The following is a 12,646-nucleotide window of genomic DNA, read 5'->3' on the forward strand; positions in this document are numbered from 1 at the left end:
ATGGCAGCCACGACACCCCGACGAAGACCAAGAACCATCACCAGCTGGGAGACATCGGAGCAGAAGATTTGGAGCGATTGTGGTGAACGACAAAGGCTGGTAGTAGTAGTACCGTGGTCGAAGCTTGAGCCACCTATATGGTATGGTAAAGAGGAGTACAATTGGCGGGAACATTAGACTTGGAACTTCGAGCCGAGCGATCGTTGTGCAGGTAGTTTCCCAATAATGACCTCATGGACTAGTAAGCCATGTCTTCCGAAATTTGAGTGTGACGACTTTGACGGAGTCAGCTCCGCGAGTCAGTGATGTGACTGGAACCAGGATATTAAGTTCCGGCTACTTTGTGATCTTGTTTGCTGAGGAGTAGATTCTTGTATTTGTCCAACGTTCACACTTGCCACGTGACAGTATCCAATACAAAAATCAAAACTTCTCAACCAACTTCTCGGCCAACTTAGCTTTGAAAATTGTAACTTATCAATCAACTTAGAAATAACAAATCATGTGGAATGACTAGTTTTTTATTTGTTCAAATCAAATGAATTAAAACAGATTGTGTAGGGTTTTAGTCTTTAGAATTCTTCCCATAGGATTGGATTACTCCACAAAAAAAACTGCCACTCACCTTGTGTCAAAATTCAAAAGCAATCCTTGAGCCGATTTTTATTTTTCATTGGAAAAGGAGGTCAAGCCATCTCTGTATCAATTGATCTATCCTAATAGAGAAACCCCTTTTTTCGTTGTAGCAAACATAGAGAAAACCCTAATATGTATACAATGTTAATGAAACATTGTTTATCACCTGGCCAAGTGTTTTTCGTTGTAGTAAACAATATGTTATGGCATTCAATGTTTATGTTTTTTAGACAAATTTAATGTTTATGTGGTTACATTTCAAGAGACCCCGAAACATTAAGGGCTTGGCGGCTCGGACATGCCTTAAAACCCTGGTCACGAGTTTCACCAGACAACGGGTTTCTTTTGCAAGAACCCAGTAAACGGCTTTTTGCATCATTTCCTTGTAGGCCTGAAATCCCAATTTCGCTTTGAGTGGGAGGGAAGTGACGCTCTGCTAGAATAGCGGATGCAGTCGAGCGCCCAATTGATGGATTGGTTTATCTCATTTAAGTTATTTATGTTTATTTATTTTCCTTTGAGCTCATTTTCTAATTTTTCCATTTACTTTAGTTTTTGTTATTTTTTTTTTTTGATTTTTTAATTTCATTGTTTTTACTTTTACTTATATATTTTTAAAGCATTATTGCCTTAATTTGCAAATTTCAGTTTTTTGTTTTATTTACTTTTTACATTACTATGGTGTAAACAAATGCTCATTTACAGGCATACTTCTTCTTAACAACATGAAAATGTGTTTTTGCAATACATGAATATTTATTTTTCAAATATAAAAACATCTCTTCTTGCATCCATGAACATTTTTTATTATTCTTACCATTTTTCTGAAATATATTAATAATTTGAAACTAGTGCAAACTTAGAATTACTTGCGATATAAATATATTCATACATGAATATTCGATATTTTTTTCGTGGCATATCGACTGATTTTGGATATACCATATCATTCAAAAGAATTCCGACAAATATTTTAAAAAAATGTATGTATTATTTGGCTGCGCAACTGGCTGGCCCACTTCGCTGGCTGCCCAGACTATGCAAGCAGGCGCCAGAAAAAGGACTAAAGTCACCATATTTGGGTAAAAAATTGCCCCAGAAAAATGAATATAGGGTTAGGCCTAATTTTGAAAAGTCCATTTGCTGCTACTGGGCTGCCAGTGGATCAATGAACAAGCCCATGGTGCCAATGTTGGCTGTGCAGACTTGGGAAGTTCAGAGTTCTGAGTTTCTGACTAAACAGAAAGAAGTATATATAGAGTTCAGATTAGGCAGAGAGCTGAGAAGTTCAGAGTTCATATTAGGGAGTGTTTATAAGTCCAGAGTTCAGAGTTCAGACCAGAATCGATATTGGCTCTAGAAGCCACCTGTTGTTCTGTACCACACTCCAGTTCAACTTGTTAACGAACTTCTAATGACGCACAGGGGTACGTACCTACCGAGAGCACTAGTTTGCATGTTTGCCACACCCGTAGTTTCTGGGGCGTCACACGTACGTACTACACAACAGGCAGTACTGAACGTCCTGGCTTAGCTACAGACTTGATTAAAAGATGAGTAGGCGGGTGAACTTACATGCGTCCGGTTGCCATGTCAAGAGGAAACCACCGCTGATGATATGCTCGTAGTCGCTCGCGTTCGCCTTGCTCGTCGAACTCATCACCGGGACGACGGTAGCATTGCAGCCCTCCAAAGCGTAGCCGGAGTAGTTCCCGGTCGGGTCGTGACGCACTCCCGCGCGAACAAACATGTTGCTCGCGTTCACGCATCTCACCTTCACCATCGCCACCGTCTTCTTCGTGCAGTTGTAGAAGATGAGGTTCAGGTTGGCAGGGCTGACCTTAAACGGAGGTGCCAGTTCGACGGAGGTGTTCCATGGCCAGAAATTATTGCAGCCGCTGGTGTAGTTCAAGTGCTTCACTTTGTATGAATCAACGACGCGCAAATTGCGTTCCTCGTAGGAGATGTCCATGATTGAAAAGTCAAAGCTCCAGAGAACTGGTATGCTTTCGTTTGAGCAACGAACCTCAAAAGGCAAGTGACCACACGATCTTCCCGTCTCCTTATCCCTGAGCCAGAACGGCTGTAAGATGGTGAGGTTGCCGCACGTCTTGGCCGAGCTTGAGCAGCCTTCCCCTAGCTGATCCTCAGGCCCGGCGAGCATCAGTGGGAGCCAACATACTACCCAGATGAACACCAAGAAGCAGCCGCTAGCAGTAGCCATGGGAGCAGAAAGATATGGCCGTGGCTAGGTGTGGGGGAGGCGTATGAGAGGATTGTCGTGGCCCGTGGTGGAAGAATGATATATGTGAACGGCGAGCGAGTGGAGTATAAAACGGTCGCAACATTTGACTGGAAAAATCGGGGCAAAGCTATCATCGTCCACGAATTCCCTGGACCACCCCTTGGACGTGTAAACCGTGGCTTCTCAGTTTCTTCATTGATGGGTTAGTAGTCATCAACGTGACCTCTGTGTGCCGGTGATGTGACAGGAACCAAGATGCTTAATTGGGCTGTATCGGCTACTCCATCCTCGTGTCGCGGCTATCCGGCTACTAGATTCTAATACTGATATCTATACGACGTCTTACGCACGACGACCACCGGTAGAAAAAGGGCCTATAGTCCCCATTCGTAAGGGCTTTTAGTCCCGGTTTCTGAACCGGGACTAAAGTGTCGGTACTAATGCCCCGACCCTTTAGTCCCGGTTCAATCCAGAACCGGGACTGATGGGCCTCCACGTGGGCAGTGCGCAGAGCCCAGGCAGGAGATCCTTTGGTCCCGGTTGGTGGCACCAATCGGGACCAATAGGTATCCACGCGTCAGCATTTCTGTGGTTGGGGTTTTTGTTTTTTTTGAAAGGGGGGGGGGAGGTTGGGGGTTTTGGGGGGTTAATTTAGGTGTTTCATATATTGTGCTAGCTAGCTATAATTAATAGAGAGAAGTGTCCTCTCTTATGTCCGTGCTTGGTCGACGCTACGTACTATACATACGTACAGAGAGGACTAGACACGCTAGTTAGCTAGTAAGCAAACGAAGGAAACAGAAGATCGTCATGAACATATATGCATACAGAAAGAAGTGATATCGACCACCTCTCCTTCTCCAAGAGATTGGTCGAACAACAAGTTCTCGTATATCTATCCGACACTACCGGCTACATATATACAATAATTATCTCTTACAAATATAATCATACGGACTAATGGTCCACATAGTATTCTCCGTCTTTGATCTATCACTTGGTCAAGAAAGAATGCCGCCAATTCCTCTTGAATTGCTCGCATGCGAGCTGGTGCTAGGAGTTCATCCCGCTTCTGAAACATCTAATTTGAAGAAGGGGGTCAATACATATATATATATATATATATATATATATATATATATATATATATATATATATATATATATATATATATGAATGAATGAAACTCAATACAAATGATGGTAATAAAATAAAATTATGAATGTTGTTATTTACGTACTTCATATTGTTCGTCAGAGTACCCGCCCCGCTCACAGGTCGTGTGGCAGATGGACTCGCAGACGTAGTATCCACAGAAATCATTTCCTTTTTCCTGCCACAACCACTTTACAAGAAATAGAGGTCAATCAAACTGATAAGCAAGAATGCTAAATGGTATTGATGAAACTAGCGCTTGAATCACTAGGAGATGCGCGGAACATGCTACTATAGTACTTACTTTCGGGTGTCTAAATTCCAGCTCCTTCGGCAGTCCCGGAACTTTTCTGGTGAATTTTCTCCAAACCATGCCGAACAAAGAAAACAATTACTTGATATCAGGAAATGAACAAAGTTGCTGATATGGTGGATAATGATCGATTTAACTTACTTCTTGAGGATTTCAGTCATGTTCGCATACTCCTGGGGATCTTTTCGTTTAGAGTCCAAGACGTTACTACTCCCTGCTCAAGCCTAATCTCTAGGAGAATATAGTGGAAACTGCACACGCATGCATAACTCATCAATTACATTACTATAACCTGGACTAATATATAAGGGAAACCGAATATGCACAAGATAGTAACACTCACTTGAAGTTGTAAGGAAAGAGTATTATATCTTTGTTTTCATTTTTTTTGAATGATCGTAGCAAGTTGGCCTCGGTATCTCCGGGACGATGTTGAACCTCAGTTGCATCTATGAGATATGTGTTAACGAACCCAATATCACCGATTTGTCTTTTCTTCAATTCGGCGATCTTCATTCTGCATAATATAGTGAGGATAATTATAAATACATGCTATGAAAGAGATGAGCTATATAAAGAGACTTAATGACAGAAGTAGTAGTACTTACAGACAGTAGCAGGTGATCGTTGTTTTATCGAGGGCCAATTGATTGAAAAACTGATAGACCTCCTCAAATGGAATAGGCAACAGTTCAATTCCAACGAGGTCATGCTCCGGTTTAACTCTCGCATACAAAGTACTCCTCCTCCCAGACTCTCTGCAGATTTTCAAGTACCAATCATGTAATCTTCGTATCATCATTATTAAAGATTTTTCATCTTTGACGAGAGGCTTCCCGTACTCGTATCTGTGTATCTGCACCTCCATGGGATCATGATGTACATCGTCGGGCAGGTAATCGTCAACATTGCCATAACCGGGCACCATCCTCGAATCGACGATGTCGCTAGGCACCTTGAGGGGGGGGGGGCACGATTGCTTCGCTTCTTCGCCGAGCTGGGCAATTTGTTTCCCAGTTGCTCGTCGTTCTTTCAGCCTTTGATCACTGACTGTACTTCCCGACCGCTTCGCTTCTGCCCATGTCTTTACAATAATGCGCTCATAGTTTCCTTTCGGTGGAGACTTGGGTGGTTTTGCCAGGGCAGCCAGAGTGCGCTTCACTTTCACCGGATCTACCTTCTCCTCCGGAGGTGGATGTCTCTTTGCTCTCAACCCTTGAAACCAGTCATCCACTTCGGTTCGCGCGATCTCGACGTTCTCCTCCGGGGTCCTCTCATATGGTAACTTCTCTGGAGTCTTCAGAGAAGGACCAAATCTGTATGTCCTCCCGCCTCTGGTTGTACTGCTAGACGCCGACCGAGCAGACGGAGCGGTTGTCTTCTTTACTTACTTACGAGGCGGAGGAGAAGGACTACGACGCGCCGGAGCAGCTGGAGCGGCGGCAGGTCTCTTCCACCCTTGCTGACGAGGCAGAGAAGGAGGAGGCTGGCTGCTCGGGCGCGTCGGCGCAGGCGGAGAAGGAGGCGGAGTGCCGCCACGCGCCGGAGAAGGAGCCGGCCGAGGGCCCTGATCGTCACTCGCCGGAGGAGGAGGCGGTGGAGAAGGCGGAGTGCCCTAACTCGCCGGAGGAGGAGGAGGAGGCGGAGGCGTCCAGTTCGGAAGGTTGATGAGCTCCTTCCGCCATAGGCATGGAGTCTTTAGAGCAGACCCCAGCCGAGTCTCCCCTTCACCGGTAGGGTGGTCAAGCTGGAGGTCCTCAAATCCCTCCGTTATTTCATCCACCATCACCCTAGCATATCCTTCTGGAATCGGCCGGCAGTGAAAAGTTGTGCCGGGTTCAGTAGGATAAACAGAGACAACAACCGCCTTGACCTTCAAATTCATCCATTGCGTCATAAGGTGGCAATTTTGAGACTCCGTGATAGCATCCACGGGATAGCTGGCAGGAGCCATCAAGGCATGCTCCGGCTGAAGCAGCTCGGTGGAAGCCACGCTGCTTCTACGCTGAGATGGCGGGGTAGCTTCGGGGGAGGCTTCGGCAGTACGTTTGCTGCGATTTGCTTCTCGTTCCTCTATCGCGTCTACCCTTGCTTGCAGCGCCTGCATTTGGGTCTGCTGCACTTTTTTCCTCCTCTCATGGGATTTGTAACCGCCTATGTCCGGAAACCCAACCTTCCACAGAATGGAGCCTGGCGTGCCTCGTGTCCGTCCAGGGTGCTCAGGATTCCTGAGGGACATTGTGAGCTCGTCGTTCTCCCTGTCTGGAAAGAACTTCCCTTGCTGCGCTGCTTCGATATACTGCTTAAGCTTCCTGACTGGTATGTCCATTTGATCGTTCGTCCAAATGCACTTCCCTATTACAGGGTCCAAGGTTCCGCCAGCCCCGAAGAACCAAGTCCGGCAACGGTCTGGCCAGCTAATTGTCTCTGGTTCAATCCCTTTATCAACCAGATCATTCTCAGTCTTGGCCCACTTAGGCCGGGCTACGAGGTAGCCACCTGACCCCGTGCGATGGTGAAGCATCTTCTTCGCAGCATTTTGCTTGTTTGTCGCCGACATCTTCTTACTCTTTTCCGATGTCTTGTGGGCCACAAATGCGGGCCAGTGATCTCTGATCTTCTCATATCTGCCCTTGAATTCTGGTGTCTCATTATTTTCGACAAACTTATTCAGCTCTTTCTTCCACCTCCTGAATAGTTCTGCCATCCTCTTAATAGCAAAAGACTTGATTAATTGCTCTTTAACTGGGTTCTCTGGATTATCCTCTGACGGTAGGGTGAAATTTGACTTTAGCTCAGTCCAAAGATCATTTTTCTACATATCATTGACATAAGACACCTCAGGGTCTTCTGTAGCCAGCTTAAACCATTGCTGGATGCTTATCGGGATCTTGTCCCTAACCAGAACCCCGCACTGAGCAACAAATGCGCTCTTTGTCTAGAGGAGTTCAATCGGTTGGCAGTCGGGCGCGATTGCTATGATCTCAAACTTTTCATCCGAGCTCAACTTTTTCTTCGGGCCTCGTCTCTTTACCGAAGTTGTGCTCGATCCGGAGGGCTAGAAAAAAGAACAAAGACTTAATTAATATGTGTACATACCAAAACAATGAATGCATCAATCAGCTAGTCAGCACAGGCTTAACTAATATATATACCTGGCCGGACTTGGTTCGGTCACCGGAGCCGTCATCGCGGTCTCCTTCTTGCACCGGCATTGGGTCACCGGAGCCGTCCTCATGTTCTTCTTCTTGCACCGGCATTAGGTCACCGTAGCCAGCTTGTTCACCCTCTCCTTCCAGACCATCGGTGTCGTTGAGAAACAACGAGACGGCATCACTTCCTTCTGCGATTATGTCCCTCAACAACGCTTCTTTTGCTTCGTCTAGGGCGGTGTCCATAGTTTCTACAAATATTTACAACATGGCAATTATTATTCAAACATGACAGATGGATATATTAGTGCCAAACGTAGAACTAGCTAACTAATCATAGTAAGGAATCATATATATTAATTAGTGGCCTCAACCCCCCCCCCACGTGTTGAAGCTATCGGGAGGGGGTATATATCGACAACGACGACACTACATCTATATGTCCCTCGACGACCCTCGTTCCCGATAAAAAAAGAGGAAGAAGAAGAAAAAAAAGAGGAGAAGAAAAAATAGAGGAGTTCTTCCTCTCATGTTCGAGAGGATCGTCGAGGGGTCGGAAGGTTGCCTAGTGTCAAAGGATTCAACAAAACCATGTCTTCATCATTAGGCGAAAGTAACATGTGCATGATGGTACGAAGCTCTCCAAAGTTATTTTGGAACGGAGTCCTAGATAAGATAATTCGCTTTTTGGTACAAAGTTCAGCAACACCTTCCAAATATCGTTATTTGGAAGGCCTTTGCTGAAATTCATAAAAAAATGCAAATTATCCTATCCGGGACACCATTCCAAAATAATTTTGGAGGACTTCGTCATGCCCTGGTTATTTCCGGCTAATGATGAAGCCATGGATTTCTTCAATACTTTGACACTAGGAAACCTCTCTCGACCCCTCGGCGATCCTCAACCCCTCGAACCCTCGACGACCCTGGAACCCTCGACCCCTAGACGACCCTGGAACCCTCGACCCTCGATCCCTAGACCCTATAGAACCCTCGAACCCTCGACCCTGAAACCCTCGACCCTTGACCCCTTAACGACCCTCGACCCTCTACCCTAGTTCCCGACCCTCGACCCCTCGGCGATCCTCGACACCCTTGTTCCCGATAAAAATTAAGGAGAAGAAGAAGAAGAAGAAGAAGAAGAAGAAGAAGAAGAAGAAGAAGAAGAAGAAGAAGAAGAAAGAGGAGAAGAAGAAAGGAATAGCTAGAGGATAAGATCGAAGAAAAAAAGAAAAAAAAAGAGGAGAAGAAGAAAGGAATAGTGGAGAAGAAGAGAAAATAGAATATTCTATTTTCTCTTCCTCTCCACTATTCCTTTCTTCTTCTCCTCTTCTTTTTCTTCTTTTTTCTTCTTCTTAATTATTTATTTCTCCTCCTCTTTTCCTCTCCTCTTCTTCTTTCTTTCCTCTTCTTATTTTCTTCTTTCCTATCCTTCTTTTTCTAAAATTGTAACTTTTGCATATATAAAACTTTTCTAAAATCGTAACTTTTGCATATAGAAAGGAATAGAGGAGAAGATCGAAGAAAAAAAAGAAGAAGAAAAAGAGGAGAAGAATAAAGGAATAAAGGAGAAGAAGAAAAAATAGAAATTTTTTCTATTTTTTCTTCTTCTCCTCTATTCCTTTCTTCTTTTCCTCTTCCTTTTCTTCCTCTCCTCTTCTTCTCCTTTTTCCTCTTCTTATTTTCCTTTTTCCTCTCCTAAATATATAAAACTTTTCTAAAAATGAAAGTAACCTAAAATGTACTAAATTAGAGAACATATATAGATAATCCTTTTCTAAATATTTAAACCTAACTTTTGCATATATGAACATATATACACAGAGAACATAAAAACATATATACATTTTTATAAAAAAGAAAAATACAAAATACAAACATATATATGAAAAAAATCTGAAAAGAAGCAATATACACAATACATATACTGACATATATACATAATATACACAAAGAGGCAATATACACAAGCATATATAATATATAAAAAAACAGGGGAGGGGCGCCGGCCGGACCAACGGGCAGGGCGACGGCAACGGGCGGGGTGGGGTGATGGCGACGGGCGGGGCGGGACGACGGCGACGGGCGGGGCGGGGCGCGCGACGCGCGTCGGGGCAGGGCGGTGATCGGCGACGGCGTCGGGCAGGGCACGAGCGACGGCGAGCGGGCGGTGACGGCGACCTCGGGCGGCTAGGGGAGGCGACGGCGACGTCGGGGCAGCCGGCGTCGAGGAGCAGCGCGCGCAGCAGCCTGGCGGTGTTTGGAGAGAAGAATGGCGGGTGGGGGAAATTTCCTAAGTGTTTGGTTATATAGGAAAGGTATTGGTCCCGGTTCGTGGCTCAACTCGGGACCAATGCCACCCTTTAGTCCCGGTTGGTGCCACCAACCGGGACCAAAGGCCTCTTTTCAGCAGTCCAAAGGGCGGGAAGCGGCGGCCTTTGGTCCCGGTTGGTGGCACGAACCGGGACCAATGGCCTTGTGCTGCCCCGCGCCCAAAAGTTTAGTCCCACCTCGCTAGTTGAGAGGGCTTGGGAGTGGTTTATAAGCGCTGTTGCGCCCAACCTCCCGAGCCCCTCTCAACTGCAGGCTTTCAGGCCTAATCTGTCACTGCAATGCCTGTGGGCCTACTGGACCTGCTGCGGGCCTGAATCCTGGCCCATGGTAGGGTTTCTAGTCGTATTCAGGCCGTGGTGGCCCAGTAGGTGGCATTTTTTGTTTTTTTGTTGCTTTATTTATTTTCTTTTGTTTTTTGCTTTATTTTTTAATTCTTTATGCTTTTAGTTTTAAAAAAATTATAAACTTTTTGTTAAGGCCATTAGTTTTCAAATTTTATTTTGTGATTAACTTTACTATAAAAATAGTTTTTTCCTGTTTTTTGATTTGTTTTTTGCATTATTTATTTTCTTTTGTTTTTTGCTTTAATTTTTAATTCTGTTTGCTTTTAGGTTAGCAAAATTATAAACTTTCTGTTAGTGCCATTAGTTTTAGAAAAATTATAAACTTTCTGTTAGTGCCATTAGTTTTCAAATTTGAAAACACTTTTTAGTTTTTTAGTTTTCTTTGTTGCTTTATTTATTTTATTTTGTGATTAACTTTACTATAAAAATAGTTTTTTCCTATTTTTTGATTTGTTTTTTGCATTATTTATTTTCTTTTGTTTTTTGCTTTAATTTTTAATTCTGTTTGCTTTTAGGTTAGCAAAATTATAAACTTTCTGTTAGTGCCATTAGTTTTAGAAAAATTATAAACTTTCTCTTAGTGCCATTAGTTTTCAAATTTGAAAACACTTTTTTAGTTTTTTTGTTTTCTTTGTTGCTTTATTTATTTTATTTTGTGATTAACTTTACTATAAAAATAGTGTTTTCCTGTTTTTTTGATTTGTTTTTTGCATTTTTTTTGCTTTAATTTTTAATTCTGTTTGCTTTTAGGTTAGCAAAATTATAAACTTTCTGTTAGTGCCATTAGTTTTAGAAAAATTATAAACTTTCTGTTAGTGCCATTAGTTTTCAAATTTGAATAGTTAAAATTTGAATTCTTTGAAAATTGTTTGAATCACAAGTTTGTGATTAACTTACTAAAAAATGAGAATAGATGCGCTTATAGAGAAAATTCAACCTAAATTCCTTGTAAATTTCTATGAATTTCAGAGAAATTCACTATGAATTTAGGTTAAACTTTTCTCTATTAGGGCATCTATTTTCATTTTGAGAGGAGCTCAACAAGGCAGAGAGGGAAGGGCTTATAAACCGGTGTGAGCCCCCTTCGGTTGGCGAGGTGGGACTAAACTCGGCCCGCAACGAGGACCAACCCTTTAGTCCCGGTTTGAAAGTTGGCATGGGCCAGGGACTAATGGTCATGGTATTACGAGGGCCGAACCATAAGACATGAAAGCATTTCAAATGAACTCTGAAAAAGTTGAAAGTTGGGATGGTATCATAATTTCACCCACATAGCATGTGCATGTACAAAACGGACAATGGTAGCATGTTCGTGTGTTACAAAGTTGCGGGAGAGAGTCTTCACTTTTTCTTCGCTTGTGTCATTTGCTTATTGCGCCGTAACCATGGATAATTGAAACTGCATTATATCGACTAGAGGGGGGGGTGAATAGGCGATTTTTATGAAAGTCTTCAAAACGTGGAAGTTATGAAGACAAACGATAGAAATGAACCTATTACCATGCAGCGGAAGTTAGACTACACTAGGCATACCATAGTCAAGTATTTAATGAAGTGAAAGCACAAGGACTAATAGCAGCTAGGTAGTAAGGATCAGGTAGGAAGATATTATGAAGCCAAACAGAACACGCAGTCACTCAGTGAAGACAAAAGATAGTGCAATCATACAATGACTTCACAAGGAGTAACAGTAAGTAAAGGGAAGGGAAGATGAAACCAGTGACTCGTTGAAGACAATGATTTGTTGGACCAGATCCAGTTGCTGTGACAACTGTACGTCTGGTTAGGGCGGCTAGGTATTTAAACCTTAGGACACACAGTCCCGGACACCCAGTCCTGAACACGCAGCTCAGGACACCCAGTCCTCACCGTATTCCCCTTGAGCTAAGGTCACATAGACCTCGCCCAATCACTCTGGTAAGTCTTCAAGGTAGACTCCCAAACCTTCACAGACTTCGTTTACCGGCAATCCACAATGTCTCTTGGATGCTCAGAACGCGACGCCTAACCGGCTGGAGGATGCACAGTCCTCAAGTGTAATAAGTCTTCAGATCACACAGACAAGAAGACTTAAGTGATGCCCAATTCTCTCTGGCACTGGGTGGTTAGGGCTTTATCCTCGCAAGGAATTCTCTCTCAAAGGCTTCAAGGTGGGTTGCTCTCAAACGACAAAAGCCGTACTCTCAATCTGAGCAGCCAACCGCTTATGGTTGTAGGGGGTGGGCTATTTATAGCCACTTGGCAACCCGACCTGATTTCTCCGAAATGACCCTGGGTCACTAAGGAACTGACACGTGTTCCAACGGTCAGATTTCAAACTCACACGGCAACTTTACTTAGGCTACAAGCAAAGCTGACTTGTCCGACTCTGGACAAGATTCGCTCTCAAAGTCTTCACTCGAAGACATAGGTTTTGGTTAGGCATCACTTCAGTCATTCTGACTGGTTCTCTTGGACCCCACTTAAC

At 43.7% G+C, this 12,646-nt stretch overlaps 1 protein-coding gene across 1 annotated transcript; it reads right to left on the bottom strand.

Moving 5' to 3' along the window:
- Positions 1-400: 400 nt before the first annotated feature.
- On the bottom strand, positions 401-2,932 carry LOC123059984 (uncharacterized). Its single transcript, XM_044482549.1, has 2 exons — positions 2,208-2,932; positions 401-2,152 (listed from the first exon to the last, which is right to left on the bottom strand). Exons 1-2 carry the CDS (start codon positions 2,858-2,860, stop codon positions 2,029-2,031), a joined length of 777 nt encoding a protein of 258 aa, XP_044338484.1. The 5' UTR covers positions 2,861-2,932; the 3' UTR covers positions 401-2,028.
- Positions 2,933-12,646: the final 9,714 nt, after the last annotated feature.

This window comes from Triticum aestivum, chromosome 3A (assembly GCF_018294505.1).
Source record: "Triticum aestivum cultivar Chinese Spring chromosome 3A, IWGSC CS RefSeq v2.1, whole genome shotgun sequence".
In the NCBI taxonomy this organism is placed as follows: Eukaryota; Viridiplantae; Streptophyta; class Magnoliopsida; order Poales; family Poaceae; genus Triticum; species Triticum aestivum.

Coding starts and splice junctions, on each gene's coding strand:
- LOC123059984 (XM_044482549.1), bottom strand. CDS start 2,860: ATGGCTACTGCTAGCGGCTGCTTCTTGGTGTTCATCTGGGTAGTATGT. Junction 2,153..2,207: donor TGGCAACCGGACGCATGTAA/GTTCACCCGCCT, acceptor CAGGACGTTCAG/TACTGCCTGTTGTGTAGTAC.